This window comes from Pseudophryne corroboree, chromosome 4, assembly GCF_028390025.1.
Source record: "Pseudophryne corroboree isolate aPseCor3 chromosome 4, aPseCor3.hap2, whole genome shotgun sequence".
Lineage (NCBI taxonomy): Eukaryota > Metazoa > Chordata > Amphibia > Anura > Myobatrachidae > Pseudophryne > Pseudophryne corroboree.
This window is the reverse complement of record NC_086447.1, coordinates 87,157,761-87,182,276: the sequence shown is the minus strand read 5'-3', so window position 1 is coordinate 87,182,276 and position 24,516 is coordinate 87,157,761. Positions and strand designations below refer to the sequence as shown.

At 47.9% G+C, this 24,516-nt stretch overlaps 1 protein-coding gene across 1 annotated transcript in view; it reads left to right on the top strand.

The window, feature by feature from the left end:
- LOC134908955 (adhesion G protein-coupled receptor F5-like) overlaps positions 1-23,651 on the top strand; it is a 183,535-nt gene extending 159,884 nt beyond the window's left edge. Inside the window, exons 14-17 of the mRNA XM_063915239.1 lie at positions 11,740-11,781; positions 13,115-13,180; positions 20,296-20,362; positions 22,070-23,651. Coding sequence (XP_063771309.1) covers positions 11,740-11,781; positions 13,115-13,180; positions 20,296-20,362; positions 22,070-22,143 — 249 coding nt within the window. The 3' untranslated portion in view covers positions 22,144-23,651. The remainder of the gene's footprint in view (positions 1-11,739; positions 11,782-13,114; positions 13,181-20,295; positions 20,363-22,069) is intronic.
- Positions 23,652-24,516: the final 865 nt, after the last annotated feature.

Below are 24,516 nucleotides of genomic sequence, written 5' to 3'. Positions count from 1 at the left end.
CAGCAGCCCAATACTCCTGTTGAAATTTTGTGGGAATATGGAGCATACCCCTCAAAATACGTTGCAACAGGTGGTCGATCAGGTGCAGGTCCTGACTCGACAATTTAATGATTTATCCATTAAAATGCACACCTCCCAGGCCGCTGGCGGAGCTCCCGCAGCAGCAGCACCTTCAGGGGTTAAGGAGCCGAAAGTAAATCTCCCGGATTGTTTTTCTGGAGATCGCTCACAGTTCTTTTGTTTCAAGGAGAGCTGCAAGCTATACTTCCGGCTTAGGCCTCAGTCTTCTGGGTCGGAGATTCAGCGGGTGGGCATAGTGATTTCCTTGCTACAAGGAGACCCACAGGTCTGGGCATATGGGTTGCAGCCTGACTGTCCGTCGCTTAAAAGTGTTGATGCTTTTTTTACGGCACTGGGCATGTTGTATGATGACTCTGACAAGACGGCCTCAGCCGAGGCTCAGATTTCGAACCATAAGCAAGGGCGAAGGCCAGTTGAGGTTTACTGTACGGAGTTTCGGAGGTTGGCCCATGATACCCAGTGGAATGACCCAGCCCTGAGACACCAGTACCGAAGAGGTCTTTCTAACCAGATAAAAGACCAACTGGTACAATATCCCTTGCCTGATAGCTTGGATCAGCTCATGCAGTTATCCATCCGGGTGGATAGACGGCTGAGAGAGCGTAGGCTTGAAAGGGAGACAGAGGTTTCCTTCTTTCCCAAGGGAACCTCAGACTCTGAGGAATTTTCCGAGGAGCCTATGCAGATTGGGGCTAACCGCCTCTCCTCGCGCGAGAAGACGCGGAGGAGACAGCAGGGGTTGTGTTTGTACTGTGGGAATAAAGGTCATGTGGTAGTATCATGCCCAGAAAAGCCGGAAAACTTCAGGGCCTGAGGGTGATGGGAAATATCCTGTCAGGCCAGAAGTCAGAATTTCCCAAGAAGACTTTTATCATTCCGGTGACCTTGAAGATCCTCGGTCAAACTGTCAAGACTGAGGCCTTTGTGGACAGTGGGGCCGACGGGGTTTTTATGGACCGCCAATTTGCCCTGAAACACTCCGTTCCCTTAGTACCCTTGGCATTGGAAATTGAGATTTGTGGGTTAAACGGGGAACCATTATCCCAAGGTAAAATTACCTCTTGCACTAGCCAGATTTCTTTGTTTATTGGAGCCACACACTCTGAAAAATTGTCCTTTTATGTGACTGTCTGTACTTTTGCCCCATTGGTGTTGGGGTTTACCCTGGTTAAGGGCCCACAATCCTCAATTTGACTGGGTCTCTGGGGAGATTCTTAGTTGGGGTACTGATTGTTTCAGGAGTTGCTTGAGCCTTCCAGTCAGGCTCTCGCAGCTAAGTTTGCCAGTATTGCCAGGGTGTTATGCAGATTTTGCGGACGTGTTCTCCAAAAAAGTTGCAGAGGTACTACCTCCCCATCGCCCCTATGACTGTGCCATTGATTTGTTGCCGAATGCTAAGCTTCCCAAGAGCAGGTTGTACTCCCTGTCACGTCCTGAGACTCAGGCTATGGCAGAGTACATTCAGGAGAACTTGGCTAAGGGATTTATCAGACCTTCACAGTCTCCAGTTGGGTCGGGGTTCTTCTTCGTGGGTAAAAAGGACGGTTCGTTGCGACCCTGCATCGACTTCAGGGAATTGAACCGTATCACGATTAAAAACTCATACCCACTGCCTCTCATTTCGGTCTTGTTTGACCAGCTTCGTACTGCCACCATTTTTTCTAAGATTGACCTACGCGGGGCGTACAATCTAATCCGAATAAGAGAGGGGGATGAATGGAAGACTGCCTTTAATACCCACTCAGGGCATTATGAATATTTGGTGACGCCTTTTGGGCTCTGTAATGCCCCGGCAGTCTTCCAGGATTTCATGAACGATGTACTCAGGGAATATTTGGATAGATTCTTAGTTGTTTACTTAGATGACATCCTAATCTTGTCCCATTCCCTGGAGGAACATCGGAAGCATGTACACTTAGTCCTCCAGAAACTCAGAGACCACCGGCTTGGGGCGAAGCTGGAGAAGTGCGAATTTGAAGTTCAGCAAATCGCATTTCTAGGATATATTATCTCCCCAGAAGGTTTCCAAATGGAGGGTTCCAAGGTACAGGCAGTCCTGGATTGGGTGCAGCCCACTAGTTTGAAGGCGCTTCAGCGTTTCCTGGGCTTTGCAAATTTTTATAGACGATTTATCGCTGGATTTTCGTCTATAGTGGCGCCCTTGGTGGCACTCACTAAGAAAGGGGCGGATGTTGCTCACTGGTCTTGTGAGGCTAAAGCGGCTTTTGCCCGTCTCAAAAGGGCATTTGTCTCGGCCAAGGTGCTGCGACACCCAGATCCAGAGCGTCCTTTTGTGGTGGAGGTGGATGCCTCTGAGATGGGTATTGGGGCAGTGCTCTCTCAGATGGGAGTGTCTGATAATCGCCTTCATACTTGTGCTTACTTTTCCCGTAAATTTTCGCCTGCCGAGATGAATTATGACGTGGGTAACCGGGAATTGTTGGCTATTAAGGATGCACTCGAGGAGTGGAGACACTGGCTTGAGGGGGCTAAGTTTGTGGTCTCAATTCTCACCGACCATAAGAATCTGGCATATTTAGAGTCAGCGAAGCGTCTCAATGCCAGGCAGGCTTTGTTTTTGCTCGCTTTAATTTTTTGATAACATATCGCCCTGGGTCAAAAAACATCAAGGCTGATGCGCTCTCGCTGAGTTTTGCTCCAATCCAGGAGACCACCGAGGAGCCGTTGCCCATTGTGTCCCCATCATGTATTAAAGTGGGCATTACCCAGGACCTCTTGTCATTAGTCCTTAGAGCACAGGGGCAGGCTCCTCCAGACCTTCCGGTAGGTCTTTTGTTTGTGCCTCCTAGGTTAAGACAGCGAGTGTTCCTGGAATTCCATGCCAAGAAGTCGGCAGGTCACCCGGGTATTGCCAGAACTCGGGAGTTGCTATCTAGGGAGGTGTGGTGGCCCTCGGTGGCTAAGGATGTGGATCAGTGGGTTCGGGCATGTGACATCTGTGCCCGAAATAAGACTCCTAGAGGGGTTCCTGTTGGCCCATTACATCCACTCTCTATTCCATCTAAGCCATGGACCCACATTTCAATGGATTTTGTGGTGGACTTGCCCAAATCCTCGGGGATGACAGCCATCTGGGTTGTCTTGACAGGTTTTCGAAGATGGCGCACTTCGTTCCACTGGTTGGGCTGCCATCGGCCAGACGCCTGTGTGAATTATTTATGCTGCATGTTGTGCGTCTCCACGGGTTGCCACTTGATGTGGTCTCTGACCGCGGATCCCAGTTTGTGGCCAAATTCTGGAGGGCATTTTGTTCCGATCTCCAGATTTCTGTCAGCTTGTCGTCAGGCTACCATCCGCAGTCTAATGGGCAGACTGAAAGGGTGAACCAGTCCTTGGAGCAGTTCCTCAGGTGTTATGTCTCCAAGTGTCAGACTGACTGGGTTGCTCATCTGTCCATGGCGGAGTTTGCCTATAACAACGCGGCTCACTCTGCTACAGGGATCTCTCCCTTCCTTTGTGTGTATGGGCATCATCCTAAGGCCAATTCTTTTGACCCCCTGGACTCCACGCCTGGTGGTTCCTCTGTGGTTTCGGTCCTTAGAGGTATTTGGAGGAAAGTGAAGAAAGCCCTTGTGTCTGTGTCATTAGTGACCAAAAGGGTTTTTGATAAGCGGAAAAGACCCTGCAGCTTCAAATTAGGAGACTTCGTCTGGTTGTCTACCAAGAATTTGAAGTTGAGACAGCCATCTCATAAGTTAGGCCCCCGGTTCATCGGCCCTTATAAGATCACCAGGGTTATCAATCCGGTGGCATTTCAGTTAGATCTGCCCCGTTCTTTGGGTATCAATAAAACATTTCATTGTTCCCTTTTAAAACGGGCGATTAGTAATCCTTCTTCCAGTGGAAGACCTTCTCCTCTTCTGATACGTGGCCAGAGGGAGTTTGTTGTTGAAAGGATTCTTGACTCCAAGATGGTTCGGGGTCGGCTGTCATTTTTGGTGCACTGGAAGGGGTATGGCCCGGAGGAGCGGTCGTGGGTGCGCAGTTGTGATCTTCATGCCCCCAGACTGATACGCTCTTTCTTCTCGCAGTTCCCCGATAAACCCGGTGGTAGGGGTTCTGTGACCCCTCGTCAGAGGGGGGGTACTGTTAGGGTCTCCTGCCCTGTGCTGCCACTTCGTCATGGCAACCGGCAGACAAGTGCTAGCGGAGTGGCCTGAGCGCAGCTGATACTCCGGTTCGGGTCTTTTGCTGTGCAGTGGTTACAGGCTTTGTGCACGGCAGGGGATCCGGTGCTGGTTTTTGTGCTCACAGTCTGTGAGGTCTGAGTGGGGCGTGGACAGCACCTGCTATATAAGGCCTCTTCTCAGGTTAAGCAGATGCTGCTGAATCTTTGTTGGTTAGTCAGTTCCTGAAAGTTAGCCAGTACTGTGTAGCTTTGTATTTGTTGTTGCTTACTGCAAATAGGCCTTGGGGTTTGGTACTACACTCTGCCAATCCAGACCTAGCAGTAAGACTGGAGTCAGTCGTTTAACTTGCTGGGGTTCTTTTGCTACTCTGTGAACTTAGCAAGTTTGCGGCTGTATTCTCAGACTTGCCTGCCTAAATCCTTTCTCACTGTGCAAAGGTGTTCAGGTGTCAGTTTAGTGGCAGTAAGCTGAACCTGTGCACTGCAAGTGAGGATTAGGATTGTGGAGACTCTCCTTGTGTCTATCATTCCATCTCTGACCAAGGAGTTTACTGCCACACCCGTTGGTAACCCTTTAGGGTTTTGCTGTTGCCCTTAGCAACAGCATTTCGGGTTCTCTACGTATTAAAACACAACATCTTGCTTTTTCCATCTGAGCATTCCTAATACTAGGGAGACACCCAGTTTCTTAGCCTCTGGGCTTATCTGTTCACTTTGTGTTTATTTTGTTACCCTATCACCTTCTGTGTACGTAATGTCATATTCCCCAGTCTGTCTGTGAGTTCATTTGTTTTGCATCCCTATCCGTTCAGACACCAGTACATTCCTGCAGGCACTGGTGTGCATAACAGTTCAGACACCAGTACATTCCTGCAGGCACTGATGTGCATAACAGTTCAGACACCAGTACATTCCTGCAGGCACTGGTGTGCATAACAGGTAGGTGTAATTTTTGTTCTTGTTACCACAGTGCATTACCTTACACTTGTCTGTGTTGAAGCGCATTCTCCATTTGGCTGCCCATGCTTCTAATTTAACTAAGTCGTTCTGAAGAGACTCGGCATCCTCCTCTGTATTTATAGCCTTACACAATTTGGTATCATCTGCAAAAATTGACACCATGCTCTCTAGACCTTCTGTTAGGTCGTTAATGAAAATATTGAACAATAGCGGTCCTAATACTGAGCCTTGCGGCACACCACTTAGCACTTCAGTCCAAGTTGAAAAAGATCCATTAACCACAACGCGCTGCTCCCTATTATCTAACCAGTTTTTGACCCAAGTGCATATTGTGCTTCCTAGCCCTGATTCTTGTAGCTTGTAGATAAGTCTCATGTGTGGTACAGTATCGAACGTTTTGGCAAAGTCTAAAAAGATTACATCCACGTCTTTACCCTGATCTAGGTTTGCGCTTACTGTTTCATAAAAGCCAAGTAAGTTGGTTTGACAGGATCTGTCCTTCATAAACCCATGTTGGTTCCTTTTAATGACCTTATTGACTTCAAGAAACTTATGAATATGCTACGGAGTATCCATGAGAGCTGCAAAAGAGAAACCCTAAACTTCAGAAAAATGCATTATGAACAACAGTGTAGGAAAACAGAAAACATGTGAACAAACCGTAACCCAAGTGGAGGAGAAAACTCAAAAAACCTACCGTGGACCTTGTGTAAGCCAATTGTAATTAGGTCCCCTTGGAGGAAAATTTTAAAATTCACTTCACACCCCCAATTCCTGAACGCTAGCCATTCTAAAACTGATGCGTAAACGTATATAGGACTTGTAGGAGGCCGACCTCCAGCGACCCAGAGCCTAAATAGTCTCCGCTGAAGATCCGCAGCTGCTGCATGTGTAGCCGCCCCAATCCTAGAGGAATGGGTACTGTACTCCATACCCTGCAAACCCAAGGCCACCAAGCAACACCGCAAAACCGCTGCAAACTGAAACTTGGTAAGGGGACAGGCAACAGCATGCAACAGAAATTGGCCGCCCCCTTGAGAGCGCACCTTAACATATTCAGTCGCAAACAGGAACTGGCAAATATCCCTATCTTCGTGCGCTCTAAGCGACACCCAACGACCACGGCCAGCCTGGTCCATTTTAGAACGCGCTATCTTGCAAAGGACCAACTCTTCACGCAGTAAAACATCCCTGAAGAGCAGGCCGGAATCAACCGATGATTTACTACTCGCTACTAGCTTGCTAACTCTGAACGCACCGAAAAAAGCAAACGAAAAGGCAAAACCTCAAAACTGGACACAGCCACATTAGGAAGCACAGCTAACAATTTCTGCAAAAGCTTTAAGTCAATAGGCCTGCGAGAATCCGCTGGCGTGATCCTTTCCCTCGCCCAACCTTTAAGCACCTTAGAAAGCACAAAAAACCTGGTGGGGTTAGCCTGCTGCAGCAGCTTTGCATGAAACAAAATGCCCGCAAGTGTAGACGCCATCGCAGTATTTGACCTTCCCTCTCTATAATGTATCCACACGAATGCCAACAAGCACTGCTCCGAAGACTTACACACGTGATTGTACCTACTCAGATACGACATGCAATCATGCCAAGCCATCTCATATGCCGTAAATGTGGAAGTGGCTGAAGATTTATTTGCCAATTCTGCTAAACCGACTCGATAATCTGCCAGATATAAAGCAAACACGGTAAATCCTGTGCAGCAGCCCACGGCACCAATAAGTGGAATGTGTCAAATTCAAAGCGAGACAAAGCGTCCGCTATCCTTTTGTCGATGCCGGGGACATGAAGCTCAGTAAAATTGATGTTGTGACGCAGGCACTTGAGGACCAAATGCCGCAGGAGACAGAGAGCATGGGGGGATGAAGAACGCTGGTTATTGATAGCGTGTACCACACCCATGTTGTCGCAACGAAACACGATGTTCTGATCTGACAACCTGACAGCCCATAACTCCACAGCAACAATTATTGGAAAAAGTTCCAACAAGAGGAGGTTCCTAGTGAAACCACGGGAGACCCAAGAGGCCGGCCAAGGCTCAGCACACCATTCATTGCAGAAAAAGGCACCAAACCCACTGTAGCTGGCGGCGGTAAACAGCTGGATGCAGCTATTAAAACAATGCTGCGACGGCCACAAAACTTCAAGGTTAAAAAAAAAAAATAAGAATGAGGACCAGACCCGGAGATCATCTCTGATCTCCCGGGAAAGGTAAATGGTATGCTGAGGCCTGACCAACCCGACCGTGGCCCTCTCATGTTTGGGGCAAAAAACTCTCCCTAATAAAGATTTAACCTGTTTAAGCCTAACCCTGCGCTTGCCTAAGCAATCTTCGATGAGACCGAGAAGCTTCTGGACCTTGTCAGCAGGGAGTGCCAGATACACATTATATGCCACCACAGTGCCAGTTACACATTATATGCCCCCACAGTGCAAGATACACATATGCCTCAACAGTTTCAGATACACATTATATGCCCCCACAGTGCCCGATACACATAATATGCCCCCACAGTGCCAGATACACATAATACCCCACAGTGCCAGATACACATTATATGCCCCCACAGTGCCAGATACACATAACATGCCCCCACAATGCCAGATACACATATTGTAATATGCCCCCACACTGTCAGATACACATGTGCCCCCACAGTGCCAGATACACATGTGCCCCCACATTGCCAGATACACATAATATGCCCCCACATTGTCAGATACATATAATATGCCCTCACATTGTCAGATACACATGTACCCCCACAGTGCCAGATACACATAATATGCCCCCAGCGTGCCATATACATGTGCCCCCAGAATGCCAGATACACGTGCCCCCCACAGTGCCAGATACACGTGACCACCACAGTGCCAGATACATGAGCCCCCACAGTGCCAGTTACATGTGCCCCCAGAGTGCCAGTTACACATGCCCCTAGAGTGCCAGTTACACGTGCCCCCAGAGTGCCAGATACACGTGCCCCCAGAGTGCCAGATACACGTGCCCCCAGAGTGCCAGATACACGTGCCCCCAGAGTGCCAGATACACGTGCCCTCAGAGTGCCAGATACACGTGCCCCCCACAGTGCCAGATACACGTGGTCCCAGATTGCCAGATACACGTGCCCCAGAGTGCCAGATACACGTGCCCCCAGAGTGCCAGATACACATACCTCCACAGTGCCAGATACACATGTCCCCGTGTCAGTGAGTGTGTCGTCACGTGTGTTCTGCGTGCCGTGTGCAGGAGGGAAGGGACAGCAGCACTGAGTCTGTAGCAGAGTCCATCTCGCGGCCCGCCTCCTGAGTCCTATTAGTGGCTGTGCCGACAAGGGAGAGTGCTGTGGGCGGACTAAAGCTAAACTACTCTGCACGCGCTGTGCGGCGCCGGCATCTGACGTCAGACACTGGCGCTGCATAGCATGCATAGAGTAGTCTATCTTTGTCCCGCCCACAGCACTCCCCCTCCCACGTCGTCACAGACATACACAGCCACTGCTAGTGCTAGGAGGCTGGCCAAGACAGACGCTGCTGTGCTGCTGCAGGACCTGGCTCCAGGCTCCAATATGGCGGCGTGAGCATCCGGCACCCATTAAGGGTGGCGCCCTACGCGGCCGCTCTATTGTAACGTGCCTGGAGCCGGCCCTGCACATGACCCAATTCTATATACTCCTATGCTGTCGACACCCACAACTTCTCTGATAGGCAAACTAGATAAAACCTGTAACCAATAATAAAAGACCTGCTACAAAAACTACCTAGCAACTACTCTGTCTTCTTAACAAAATCACAAAAAAATCAGGGCTCTTATATGGTTTTGTGCCTAGTCAGCCCTCAGCTAATCTTCTAGAAGTATGATATTATGTTGCTTAGTGATGTTGCTTTCTTTATCCTGATTCTGAGAAAAACAGCAATTTGTAGCACTACAAAGTGATGACCCCATAAATACAGACACTTTCATAGGAAACAAGGGGCACTTTTACTCTGTGAAACTGCAAAAACTACCCCTGCAAAATTGCAGTAATGCAGAAAATAAATTATTACAGGTTGAGTATCCCATATCCAAATATTCCGAAATACGGAATATTCCGAAATACGGAATTTTTTGAGTGAGAGTGAGATAGTGAAACCTTTGTTTTCTGATGGCTCAATGTACACAAACTTTGTTTAATACACTAAGGTATTAAAAATATTGTATTAAATGACCTTCAAGCTGTGTGTATAAGGTGTATATGAAACATAAATGATTTGTGTGAATGTACACACACTTTGTTTAATGCACAAAGTTATTAAAAATATTGGCTAGAATGACCTTCAGGCTGTGTGTATAAGGTGTATATGAAACATAAATGCATTCTGTGCTTAGACTTGGGTCCTATCACCATGATATCTCATTATGTTATGCAATTATTCCAAAATACGGAAAAATCCGATATCCAAAATACTTCTGGTCCCAAGCATTTTGGATAAGGGATACTCAACCTGTATAATCGATTACTGTAAGTACGGTAGGCAACAGCAATTTTTGTAAATCTCTCAGGATCATTATGTAAGAGGTGCGGCGGTGCGTGTGGTGGTACCTGCTGCCGTGCAGGTGTAGTTTCGGTACTCACCAGGCGCCGCTCTCTCTCACCTTCAGGTACCGGAACCTTCAACGGACCTGGCAATCTTCAGTCGGATCCGGACACGGCGATTCCCTCTCGGAGCTGACCGACGACCGAGCTGAGGAGAAAATAGGTTACCTTAAGGGGGGTATCAACCCTTCTTCCACCGGAAAAGGGGATACCCCAGGGGTGACGGCGACCTTCACCGGTTGGGTGAAAGGTCATCACTGGCACAAAGCCTCAGCCACCCAGATTTCACACACTCGCACTCTCGCGCGTAGTGTGATGAAGGGGATTCTCACGTCCGTGAGCAATCCCTATTCCGGCGCTCGGGGACAGACAAGGGACAAATGCACACAGATGCTACTCACCGTCAGTTCCACACTGCGAATGTCTTCTTCTCTTACAGGTCCCTGTAAGGAGGCAAACAAACAGCCGTGCAGGGCCTAACTCTAGCCTAGTGTCACACCCCTATACTAACTACAACGGCAGAGCCTTCAAACTAGCTCTGTGGGTGTGGTGCAACAAAACTAAACACACTTAACAAGCTCACACTTTACCCCGCACGGTAACAGCATACATCACGATACACAGTGCAAGCAACGACCACGGTGCTGTCCCTTTAGTTACCCGACTCAGAACACCCGGTAGTGGGGGCCGCACAGCTCACCCACCTCCCGTACTCTCTTCTCAGGGGCTCAGGTCAAGCGGACCTGCCTACCTAACACCTCAGGGTGGCCTGGGCCTAGTGCCCAGTGCCACCTTTATTCACCTCGGGGCACTTATTCACTGGGCCTAGCGCCCCCTGATTGCACACAGGCCGGAGGCCTGACTTCACCCACGGGCCTAGCGCCCGCCTAACTTGTTGCCCGTTGGGTGACCTGGGCCTAGTGCCCAGGGTCACCTTATATGTACCTAGCGGCCACCAAACTGAACTAGGGCCTAATGCCCTCTAATACCCCCGCAGGCCTAATGCCTGGATTGCCCATGGGACTAGTGCCCACCTAACTTGCGCAGTTTTAGGTGGCTTGGGCCTAACGCCCAAACCACCAAATCTAACGGTGACCCCCAAATTCCTAGCTGCGCCACAGGCCTAGTGCCTGACCTGTGCCCCCGGGCCTAATGCCCGTCCCTGATGGTCTAGGGAGGAAAGGGAGAGGGGGCTGGGAGTAGCCTCACTGAGGCCTCACCTGATCCGGGGGTCTCCGGCGCCCTCTTCTGCCGCTGACCCGTCCTGGCTAGCGGCGTCGCCTCCGCTCCTCCGCGTCCAGCCGGCCTCTTCAGCGGCCACCGGAGCTCTTCTTCAAACGGCCATCGTCTTCTCCTCCGCGCCGGACTCTCTTCTCCACTCCGGCGCGCCGACTCCTTTCTCCAGGTCCTGGCCGCCTTCTTCGCGCTCTTCCGCGCGCTTCTTCTCCTCGGCTCCCGCCCGGCGTCTGACGTCAGACGCTGGGGACGGGGCCTATGACGCGGCGAGCGCCGATTGGCTCGCCGCGCCCCTCTCTGATTGTCCGCCGCTCCGGGAGCCGCGATTGGCTCCCGGACGGCGCCAACATTTGAACTCCTCCGCAGCCTCCAGTCCGGTGCAGGGAAAAGGGTAATCCCTGCACCGGACACCCGCCGCTCCTGCCCACGGACAAGCGCTGGGGACAGACAAACTGCCCCAGCACTGCCATACACACACTCCCGCAGGGGACACAGATCCCCTGCGTGCTGCTGCTGGGATGTGTCCCGGGGTACAGGACACATCTCCACAATTACATAAATAGTGTCATTTAATAATTTAATTTAATACAGTAGTTATTATACTGTAGTATAAATAGTATAGTATAAACATGTAGTATAAACAGTAAAACTGTATTAGTTCTTAGCTGTTTGTTAGGAAGAAGGACTAAACATTAATCATGTATATTTTACTTTTCAATCTAGGGTTTGTTCATTTTGATTTCCACCGTATTATTGGACCAGAAGGTAAGGTTACATTTATATGACTTGTGCTATCACTCTTATATGCATTTTATTTGATTTGTATGGGCAAACACAGTATTTCTAGAGGGGTTTTTCCAAATTATGATTTTAGAGTGCATACAGTATGTCCGGTGAATGATTAGCACTTAAGCTAAAGTTTGGTTCATGCAAAATGTATATAATACTTCAGACATATACAGGATAAACCATTATATGAGGCAGTAGGATTGGCTAACCTGAACTGAAAAGATTAAATATCCCACATTGAATATATACATAAGAGAATGAGTATGAGACAAACTAAGTTTTCTAAGAACACATTCTCCCACCTCATGTTAAGATGCCTGTTTGTTCTTGCTGGCAGCTGCTCTCTGGTCGAGCAGATTCACACACAGCAGCAGACTTGGTAGGAGAAGCTGCTACTACTGGGCATGTGCAGCAGATTCATTCCATCTCTTATACTGCATGTTCCGGCCCCAGCTCTAGTTATAACGTATTATGCAGTATATCACTGCTATTGTGGTCATGATTTGATCTGCTGGCCAGGAGATGGGGGTTTCCAGGTGACCTGCGTTTGCTTATGCAAAGGATTATAACCTTATATAATTAAAATCTACATTTTTGTGGGGAGGGAGAGTTCATGTTCACAACTCCCTTGTGATAAGAGTTTTATGGCTTTTTAATACTGGCTGCCCTCATTGTATAAGGCAAAAGCAATTTTTTAAGGATGCCATGAGATGGCTGGGTTGTTTATATGTTCTTCTACTCACCCAATTATGCTTTAACTCCTCCTTTTGCTGTTAAGGCTTCTGGGCCAGCAGGTGTGGGACAGAAGAGGGAGAATGTGGCATTTTCCCCACAGGGCTACTCTTATGTCTCCAGATGATGACAGGATGTCGACATATTAGCACTAACTACAGCCAGATCCTATCCGCAGCCTAACCCTAGCATGGTTTGCCAACACCCTGGCTGTTGACATTCACACTGCTGACATTGATAATGTTGACATGTCAGTATCAACATTGTGAATGTTGACAAACTGACTGCATACTCCCAGGAAAGTCTCCCTATGATGAGGGGGGAGGGAGAAGAAATAAAAAAAGAAGGAAGAAAAAAACAGAAGGAAAAAAAAGAAGACGAAGGAAGAAGAAGAAGACGAAAGAAGAAGAGGAAGAAGAAGACGATTGTAATATTATATGGGCTGAACTCTGATCCTATACTAGCCCCCTGGGCCGAACACTGCCAGCCATTAAGCATAGATTCCATTTAAGAAAACAAAAATATCCTTTAAATGTGGGTCAAAAGATATCCTAATTGTCCCATTCTATCTTTTTAGGTTAGGACAGCAGTGAGAAGCAGTATCTCATCGTACTATTTGAATACACGCAGGACAAATGTGCAGGTAAGTGTTTTATTTTACAAATAATATTTGTCTAAATGTAGAACAACCTAAGGAGGAAAAAAACAAGTTTTATGGTAAGAACTTACCTTTGTTAAAACTCTTTCTGCGAGGTACACTGGGCTCCACAAGGAAAGACATAGGGGTGTAGAGTAGGATCTTGATCCGAGGCACCAACAGGCTCCAAAGCTTTGACTGTTCCCAGAATGCATAGCGCCACCTCCACTATAACCCCGCCTCCCTGCACAGGAGCTTAGTTTTTAGTTAACCAGCCCAATGCAGTAGCAGGAAAAGAGATGACAACGGTTAGTAGCCACATACACCACACTCTCGCGACAGGAGAAGTGTTAGCGGCTAATGCCATACCAACCCAAAGAAGCTAAGTGCGTCAGGGTGGGCGCCTTGTGGAGCCCAGTGTACCTCGCAGAAAGAGTTTTAACAAAGGTAAGTTCTTACCATAAAACTCGTTTTCTGCTGCGGGGTACACTGGGCTCCACAAGGAAAGACATAGGGGATGTCCTAAAGCAGTTCCTTATGGGAGGGGACGCACTGTAGCGGGCACAAGAACCCGGCGTCCAAAGGAAGCATCCTGGGAAGTGGCAGTATCGAAGGCATAGAACCTTATGAACGTGTTCACAGAGGACCACGTAGCCGCCTTGCACAATTGTTCAAGGGTCGCACCACGGCGGGCCGCCCAAGAAGGTCCAACAGACCGAGTAGAATGGGCCGTAATGTGAGCAGGAGCTGACAGACGAGCCCTCACATAAGCATGTGCAATCACCATTCTAATCCATCTGGCCAAAGTTTGCTTGTGAGCAGGCCAGCCCCGTTTGTGAAACCCAAACAGCACAAAGAGAGAATCAGATTTCCTAATAGAAGCAGTTCTCTTCACATAGATCCGGAGAGCCCGTACCACATCCAAAGACCGCTCTTTGGGAGACAGATCAGGAGAAACCAGTGCCGGAACCACAATCTCCCGGTTAAGGTGGAACGAAGAAACCACCTTAGGTAAATAACCGGGACAAATCCTAAGAACCGCCCGGTCACAGTGAAATATCAGGTATGGGGAACTACAAGACAAGGCACCCAAATCCGACACTCTTCTAGCTGAAGCAATAGCCAGCAGAAACACCACCTTAAGGGAAAGCCACTTAAGATCAGCTGAACCAAGAGGTTCAAACGGAGACTCTTGTAACGCCTCCAAAATCACCGACAAGTCCCAAGAAGCCACAGGCGGGACATAGGGAGGTTGGATACGCAACACGCCCTGAGTAAAGGTATGCACATCAGGTAAGGTCGCAATCTTTCTCTGAAACCACACCGACAAGGCAGATATTTGAACCTTGAGGGAGGCCAGACGCAGGCCTAAATCCATGCCCTGCTGAAGAAAAGCCAACAGCTTGGCTATACTAAACTTGGAAGCGTCATAATGGTTAGATGCGCACCAAATAAAGTAAGAATGCCAGACCCTATAGTAAATCCGAGCAGAAGCTGGTTTCCGGGCCCGCAACATAGTTTGAATGACCGCCTCAGAAAACCCTTTAGCCCTCAAGACGGAAGCTTCAAGAGCCACGCCGTCAAAGACAGCCGGGCTAGGTCCTGGTAGACACAGGGGCCCTGAACAAAGAGGGCTGGGCATTGTGGAAGTAGAATTGGACGCTCTGACGATAGGCCCTGCAGGTCTGAGAACCAGTGCCGTCTGGGCCACGCTGGAGCTATGAGAAGCAGAATTCCTCTTTCTTGCTTGAACTTTCAAATTACCCCGGGCAGGAGTGACACCGGAAGGAACACGTACGGCAGCCGAAACCTCCACGGCACCGCCAGCGCATCCACGAATGCTGCTTGAGGAACCCTTGTCCTTGCTCCGAAGACCGGAACCTTGTGATTGTGTCGAGACGCCATCAGATCTACGTCAGGACGGCCCCACTTTTCCACTAGGAGTTGAAACACTTCTGGATGGAGGCCCCACTCTCCGGCATGTACGTCCTGACGACTGAGAAAGTCCGCTTCCCAATTCAGGACTCCCGGAATGAATACTGCCGATATGGCCAGTAGATGGCGTTCCGCCCAATATAGAATCCGTAAGACTTCCTTCATTGCCAAACGGCTTCGAGTGCCGCCTTGATGATTTATGTAAGCCACTGTGGTGGCGTTGTCTGACTGTACTTGAACAGGACGGTTCTGTATTAAATGCTGGGCCAGGTTCAACGCATTGAAGACCGCCCGCAATTCCAGAATGTTGATCGAGAGGAGAGATTCCGCCTTGGTCCACCGACCCTGAAGGGAGTGTTGCTCCAGCACCGCGCCCCAACCTCTTAGACTGGCATCTGTCGTCAACAGGACCCGGTCGGATATCCCGAAGGGACGGCCCCTGCACAATCGTTGGTCCTGGAGCCACCAGTGCAGCGACAGAATGACCTCCGGAGTCAATGAGATCATGTGAGACCTGATCCGGTGAGGCAGGCCATCCCACTTGGCTAGAATCAGCCTCTGGAGGGGGCGAGAATGGCATTGAGCATACTCCACCATGAGGCCCAGCACCTGCATCGCTGAATGTATCGACACTTGCGGACGAGAAAGGAAGCAACGAATCCTGTCCTGAAGCTTCAGGACTTTCTCCTGAGACAAAAACAACCGCTGGTTGTGAGTGTCCAATAGCGCTCCCAGGTGCACCATGCTCTGAGCAGGGACCAGGGAGGATTTCTTCCAGTTGATGAGCCACCCTTGGGCTTGTAGAATCCGGACAGTCATATCCAGATGACGTAGGAGAAGTTCTGGGGAATTTACCAGGATTAACAAGTCATCCAGATACGGCAGTTTCCTGACCCCTTGACAGCGGAGTACCACTGTCATCACCACCATGACTTTGGTGAAGACTCGCGGAGCCGTAGTTAAACCAAAAGGTAAAGCCCGAAACTGGTAATGGAGGTTGCCAATCGCACACCTCAGGTGTTGCTGATGTGACACTGCTATAGGAATATGCAGGTAAGCATCTTGTATGTCCAGGGAGACCATGTAGTCCCCAGGTTCCAAGGCCAGAACAATAGAGCGAAGGGTTTCCATACGGAACTTGGAAATTTTCACAAACCTGTTCAATGCCTTGAGGTTGAGAATGGGCCGGAATGACCCATTCGGTTTCGGGACCAGAAACAGCTGAGAATAGTACCCCCGGCCCCTCTGTGCAAGATTGCACCTATACTACGACTCCTGTATCCAGGAGGGTCTGTACCACCGAATGTAGAGTGTTTGCCTTTGTCTGGTCCAACGGGACGTCTGTCTGGCAAAATCAATGAGGGGGTCGGTTTTTGAAGGCTATGGCGTAACCTCGAGTGACGACTTCCCGTACCCAGTCATCTGAAGTTGTCTTCAACCATTCCTGGGTATACCCTAGAAGCCGGCCCCCCACCCTGGGATCCCCCAAGGGGAGGCCCGCCCCGTCATGCGGCAGGCTTATCGGTCTTGGAAGCTGGCTGACGGGTAGCCCAGGCTCTTTTGGGCTTTGGCTTAATAGGTTTGGAAGTGCGGACCTGCTTGTTGTACGCCTGACCTTTTGCTTTACCTGAAGGACGAAATGGGCGAAAGGAAGTACCTTTAGCCTTTGACACAGAAGGAGCGGTACTTGGCAGACAGGCAGTTTTGGCAGTAGCCATGTCAGCCACTATCTTATTTAAGTCCTCCCCAAACAGAATATCTCCCTTGAAAGGGAGTACCTCCAGGGTTTTTCTAGAGTCCAAATCCACAGACCAGGATCTCAGCAACAATATCCGGCGAGCCAGGACTGAAGTAGTAGAGGCCTTGGCTGCTAGGATACCGGCATCAGAAGCCGCCTCTTTAATATAGTGAGAAGCAGTGACAATATATGACAAGCATTGTCTAGCATGGTCAGAAGAGATTTCAGCTTCTAACTCCAAGGCCCATGCTTCAATAGCCTCTGCAGCCCATGTCGCTGCAATAGTGGGCCTTTGTGCAGCACCTGTGAGGGTGTAAATCGCTTTCAGACAACCCTCCACACGTTTATCCGTAGGCTCTTTTAGAGACGTGACGGTAGTGACAGGTAGAGCTGAGGAAACCACCATCCTAGTCACATGTGAGTCTACTGGGGGAGGCGTTTCCAAATTTTTAGACAGCTCTGGCGCGAGGGGATAGCGAGCCAGCATCTTCTTTTGAGGCACAAACTTCTTACCCGGGTTTCCCCAGGGTTCCTGACGCATATCCACTAGGTGGTCAGAGTGAGGTAAAACTTGTTTAACCACCTTCTGACGCTTGAACCTATCTGGTTTCTTAGGAGGGGCGGATGGCTCGGGATCATCCGTAATCTGTAAAATTAACTTAATAGCCTCCAAAAGATCAGGAACATCCACATGTGAACTACCCTCCCCATCAGCAGTATCTGAGTCAGAATCTGTGGGGTCAGTGTAAGCGCCATCTTCATCAGACGAGGTCAGTGACAGCAGTGGATTGTGAGGAGATAAGAGCTCGCTTAGAGGACCCTTTGGCCTTAGGCGAGTGAGGGTCAGACTTTTTAGTAGTCAAGGAGTGGTTGAACTTCTTCAATTGAGCAGACAAATTATCCGCCCACGGCGGGTTAGCTGCGGCGACCACATACGGTTGCACCGGCATAGGGGGTCCCATAGGGGGTGTTAGTTTAGTAACTAGCGTATGTAGAAGCGTGGAGAAAGTAGCCCACGGTGGGTCATTCTGTACCCCTGTTGCCACAGTCCCACTGGGGGGCAAGGAGCCCACAGAACCAGAGCCCACAGCTGCTATATTCTCCTCATAGGGATCTGTGGCATCAGCAACACCGGCAGCGTGTTCAGCCCCAGAACCGTTACCTTCAGAAGCAGACATGATATAACTTGCAGCATCAGGTAACACAGTACAATTGTCAGCAGCACAATACCTCTTACCCAATCCCCTGCGCAGTGTAGTCAGCACAAGCAGAGATACAGGAGAGATATAGTGACTAAAATCACAGAGAAAAATACGTATTAAGGAGGTATATCTTGTGAAAATCCTATATAATTATAAAACCTGACGCACCAAGCCCCCTCAGGTTATAGAATATAGGGATAGCAAGTTGAGTGAGAGACACGAAATGGAAACCACTCAGCAAGCTAATGCACACACATATAGTCACAGTTAAACAATGCAGAGGTTATTATTAACAATAATACTGCACTGGACCAGCTTATATATAGCTATGTAGTAAATAGATATAACACTGCACAGTAAGAACTGGATGTATATCACAGGGTACTTGTACCAGAGAACCCTGACTAAATGCACTCTTTCTTAACTAACAATGTCTAAGTGACATGTAGAATACTTTAGTGTCATGTAAAGTCACAGCGCTGACAACCAGGCAGCTTTACACAGGAGGATTTACCCAAGCAGTCCCAGGAACAGTGTAGCTGAGAGAAATGGCGCCCAAACACTGACTGGTAGTGAGGGACAGATATGCAGCTCCAGGGCGGGAACAATTGCTGGAAATGGCGCCCTGGGGCTGGGGGAGGGGCTCCAGGTCTAAGCCTTATCCCCTCTGCTGGCAAAACCACCAGGTACTGCGGGCTACACATAAAAAGGTTTTAAGGGAAAACCTGACCTGCACCCATGCCCTGGTGATCTAGTGGGATCGCCTGTACTGCCACAGTGTGCACCACCAGCGTGCGCGGCCCGCCTCCCACCGGCCGTGCCGGATCGCGATAAAGCACGGGTCCCGCGAGCGAGACCCACTCACCACCTCCTGAAGCGCGGCCACGCGATCCCGGAGATCCCCCGTCGTGTGTGCCTGACCAGAAGAAAACCGGAGCCTCCTGCTGTAGTTACCCGGCAACCAGGGCTCGGGAGTGTACAGTGCCGCTGGGGAGAGATGGAGCTGCAGTAGTGAATGTCACTAGACATGTACACACTGCTACAGCCCTTGAAGTCTTCACTTTTCTTCAAAAAAAGCTCTTCTTAGGGCTGCCCAGAGCAGCCCCTCTGTTATGTGCCTGCTATCTGCGGCACCAACTACAAAACTGAGCTCCTGTGCAGGGAGGCGGGGTTATAGAGGAGGCGGTGCTATGCATTCTGGGAACAGTCAAAGCTTTTGAGCTGGTTGGTGCCTCGGATCAAGATTCTATTCTACACCCCTATGTCTTTCCTTGTGGAGCCCAGTGTACCCCACAGCAGAAACAAGATAAGCCATATCTTATCTGACTGTCCTGTCTGCTCTCTTTACTCACCATTTGGCAGCACCTGGAACATGAGAAACTACAAATAATTGTGTGTTTGGCACCACATATAATGACACTACAAATGTTCCCCATTATGTCTTTCCTGTTCCAAGTGTAACGTGCTGTCCAGGGAAGATGCAAATCCTGCCCAGTTTGTTAGAAAGATGTGCTGGGCTAAGCAATGCCTCTGATGATATCACAGCCCGCCCTTGAGAAACGCATCAATATTGGGGTTTTGAGTGGAACAGAACACTCTGGCCACAGTCAGCACACACATAAACATTATTTAATTTGCAGACCTTCTTTATAGTGGTCTCCCTGCTTTTGTTAAAGAAATTATGTGTAGCTGTTACTTGATCCCACCTAGTAATTCTAGTAGGCCCTAATCTCTTTCCATTGCTGATCTTAGCAGTGATAGCAGACGACAAAGCCAACATTACTGCTCACTCCATCTGATTTAGCTCTTCTTCAACCTCTCACTTTCCAGGAGACATGCTCATGGCAATAGTAGGTGGGGGGACTAGAAATGTATGTGCATGGTAAAAGTTGCAGTGAATATTATGGTTGTTGGGTGGAATATGGTGTGGTTAGACAGACCAGGGATGTAGGAGTGCACTTATTACCACTTTTTAATCCTACAATGTTGGAGTGCGAAATGCGTGTCTCCATCATTTTATCCTCATAAAGTATTTTTAATGCTGATATTGCTGTTTGCTCAAACTGGGAAATTAAGAGATCAAAATAGTTTGCAAAACTGACGATCTGGCCTGAGTCATTATCAGCGGATCGGAACACCCAGGTGGGACTAGATTAGAATCTTGATGTAAACGTCTTGCTGCATTGTTAAACATGGGATGTCTATAGTGTTACCTTATCACAATCCATTTATTTTTATATTCACAGACAACATCGACAAATTCTTCTACCCCCTCAAAGCCGGTTAAGACAAAAAATATTTTTGCCAAAAAAGGTTTGTAGCTAATAATGTTTTTCTTTGCTCCACTCTGTTCATCCGAAGAAGGCGTCCATAGTAACATATATTTATTATCTGTGTGAATACATAATGAATTCATCTTGTTTTTAAAAATTGATGCCAATAATTGTTATAAAAGTAAATATTTGTCCTCTGCACTCCCAGAGTTTTACAGAATTAATATTACAAAATTACTACATTAAAATACAGTTTGTATATAAAAAGCAATAAACGTTAGGTCCATGTAGAGATTTACCAAGAAATGATTGTGGGCCTGTTTCCGATACGTACGTAATGTCAATGTTGGTGGAGTTCAGCGATCATTTGCTACTGTGCGTGCACGAAAATCCCTTATACGACGGTGTGCACGCACAGAGGCGCAATTGCTATTGATATGCGTTGTTTCAAAAGATGTATTAGAAATGTGGTGGGCGTTCCGTGGCCGTGACTGGGAGGTGGCTATTTAGGCCAGGGCAGCCATCAGGGGGAGGACTGTGAGGACTGGTGTTCCGGGCCCTTACAAAGAGGGGGGCCATCCCTGACTCTTACCAACAATACCTGTAGAGCTGCAGGAGTCTGTGAATCAACCCCAGGCTGATGTACCAGGAGGACTTCTTAAAACAAGTCTTCCCTGCGCATCAGCTCCCTGTGAACCGTTCCTAATCCTATAGGTCTAAAACACTCCACGGGTATGGGTCGTTGGGTCGATACAACTTAGGTCGACAGCCATTAGGTCGACCACTATTGGTCGACATGCATTAGGTCGACATGTACTAGGTCAAATGGTTGACATGAGTTTTTATACTTTTTTGGGTGTTGTTTTCTTTGTAAAGTGACGGGGAACCCCAATTAGTGCACTGTGTCGCCTCGCCATGCTTCGGGCAAGGTGCCTCGCTCCACCACCGTTGCACTCAGCACAGGTTACTATTCCCAATCGTAGCCCAAGTGGATCATAAAGTATGAAAATGTCCAAAAATGTAATTCTAAAAAAACAACTCATGTCGAACCTTTGACTTGTCGACCTAGTACAGGCATGTCCAAACTGCGGCCCTCCAGCTGTTGGGAAACTACATATCCCAGCATGCCCTGGCACAGTTTTGCTGTCAGAGAATGCTAAAGCTGTGTCAGGGCATGCTGGGATGTGTAGTTTACTAGTTTCACAACAGCTGGAGGGCCGCAGTTTGGACATGCCTCACTTAGTACATGTTGACCTAATGACCATGTCGACCTAGTGACCCTGTCGACCTAATGCATGTCGACCAATAGTGGTCGACCTAATGACTGTTGACCTAAGTGGTGTCGACCTAATTACCGTATCCCCACTCCATCTATATGTAACGTCACAATGTATGACATCACATAGGGGTGGAGCAGTGCAGCAGAATCTTTTTTGGGAGGGAGGGACCCTGTTTATTTTGTCAGTCCCGGGCCCCATAATCTCTGATGGCAGCCCTGATTCAGGCGCATCAAAATAGTCCGCCGTATGGGTGTTATGTAGGTGTAGCGGCCAGTGGCGTATCTATAATGGGTGCAAGCTGTGCAGCGCACACAGGACCCTGGGTTCACACCACGCACCTTGCACCATTTCATGAATACGTACTCCTCTGGAGACTCTATGGTAAAAGGCGCTAAAGCGGTTGCGGCAGCCTGCGGCTCTGAATCAGTTTCTTGATCTTTAACAATCGTCTTTTCTTCCTATTATAGGTGGGTACAATTTTTTCGCTGCACAAAGTTCATCCAATGAGACGTCTGCGGACTCTTACTCTGTACTCGCATAATAAGAAACTGTTATTGGACGCTGCGCTTATTACATGAAGAAACAGATCATATGATATTTTAATGTGAATTATTAGAGGAGCTAGGGTCAGATTGACTTTTGTCACCCGATAAGGAGTCCTAAAGGAAAAGTACATATTGTATGACAAACTGTATCATATTATATGACATACTGTATGTCTATGCAAAAATATATTGCGATTCACTTCTAGCACTAGAAACGTGTGTTGTGCGCTTTGTGTTTTCTATTAACACTTCAAGGTTATAGTTTTCTTAAAATGTAGTTTGGGGCTTGCTGAAAACGTATATGTAGTTGCCCTTCCATCCAAGGCAATATCTAAGATTAATACAGTGATAGCAATACATCAAGTTGTCATTCCACAGAAATCTGCGTGCAGTACCCACTGTTGGGCATGACAGTGTGAAAACAAGCAAATGTGGCACCCCGGAAAGGCAAAGTGGTGTGTTTGTCCCTTTAAGGCTAACTCAGTGTTTGCAGCGGAGGTGAAGTGCTGGTACAGCAGCGGTTAAGGACGGACCTTGGTCCGATCACATGTTCCAGATGGTGAGTGTGGAATGGACAATACAGTCGTGGAGCAGAGGAGCCTTTTGGGAAGCAGAAGGAGGAGTCTGATGGAAGTAATTGGAGGTGCTGGACATGCTTAGTGCGGAGCTGAGTAACGAACGCCAACCGCATGGCCACGCTGTGTGGTGAGAGCAGCGCAACAGAGCACAAGCAGCAGGGTGCTACCGGGAAGCAGAGAGCTGGGTGAGTGAGTGTGAGACGTTGCTTCCGGGAACCAGACACCGCCATGCCTATTGATATGCGCAGATGTCGCGGCCATCTTGTGCAGTAAGGAACCGCTGAGATAGGTCCAGCTAGTGAGTGCCTCTACCACAGAAGTTCTGAGTGAGTACACAGAGACTGTTATTGTTACGAGCAACAGGCAAACAAAGTACCAAGCCCAAGTGTCCATTTGTCACATGCTGTACATTGTAAATGGAACAAGCAGTGTAATACACCCATACAACGCAACATCTTACCAACCAGCCCGTTTGAGTACAGGTAAGGCAAACATCCCCTGTCTAAGAACTGTTGAGAGATATATGTAGTGATTGTGGAAGAGAAAGAGACTGAGTCATTTATGCAAGTGAAATTGAGTTACTTTGTCTGGAGTTTATTTGCACAAGGAATCCTAATTAATAACTAAGCTGTATTTGTTGAAGGACACTACAATACCTTCACTAGCATCATCCTCTTTGAAGTGAAGTGACATTCTTACTAACCCAGGAATTCTTGTGTTCACATGTGCCATTCCCCCATTGCAAAACTATGGCACCTGAGGATTTAAAGAGAGCTCCAACATTATTTGCAGTGAAGATTACAACATCCTTGATAGGGAAAGTTAGGAATTTAGAAACTGTCATTGTGAATTTTATTTTTCATCACTCTTCTCATCACCACATTATTATTGTGTCATATTGGAATAAAAATATATATCTGTGATTAGCTTGATTGTCCTTTTGAATTAATAATTGTTTTCTGCATGCCATTAGCTAAAGTCAACTGTGATTTACCAATCTTCTTTAATGACTGTGATTTACCAATCTTCTTTGATGCCATGTCATTCTTGTGATTATCTTATTTTTGCCAAAGAAGTAATCATCCTCTTTTTTAAATTGTATTTATTAAACAGAAGAAATGTAACACGCATATAATAATACAATATGGAACATTAAAGGCAGACAGTCGAAACACCTGTCCGTACATTACAGTGATATGTTTAATTGTAGAATACTATGGAGCAAAATAATAAATTCCCCCATGGACATGAAGTATAGTATAACAATACGTAACAGTTACGCAAAAGCGTGGCAATGAGTGAAGGTGGCATGATAGATATCTAATAGCGAGAGTCCCATTTAAAGAAACTCAGAATGGCGGCGACCCATCAGTAAAAGTTGCTACATTATACCAAGTTGTTAATCTAACCACTTTACGGATATTCTCTTTGGTATCAACAGGCAATGTGAGTAAAAAAGGAAGCCATATCGCAAAAAACATAGCAGCATGGGATTCAACATCTAAAGAACATTCAGTCCAATCCATTTGGAATAGAAATAATAACCGGGGCAGCATAAGAGAAATAGGGATAGGGTCTTTTTGTATCCATTGGGATAATATTGATTTCTTCGCTGCAGCTGTGATACGAGCCAGGAGCAGTCGTGTACCCTTGGTTAGTGCAGGGGTTTGGGGTTCTGTATAGTTCCAAAAGGCCCATGCCATTGTTAATGTAAATGGAATACCTAAGTTGGTCTTAATGTACATCTGTATCAGATCCCAGAATGATTGTATAACTGGGCAAGACCATAAA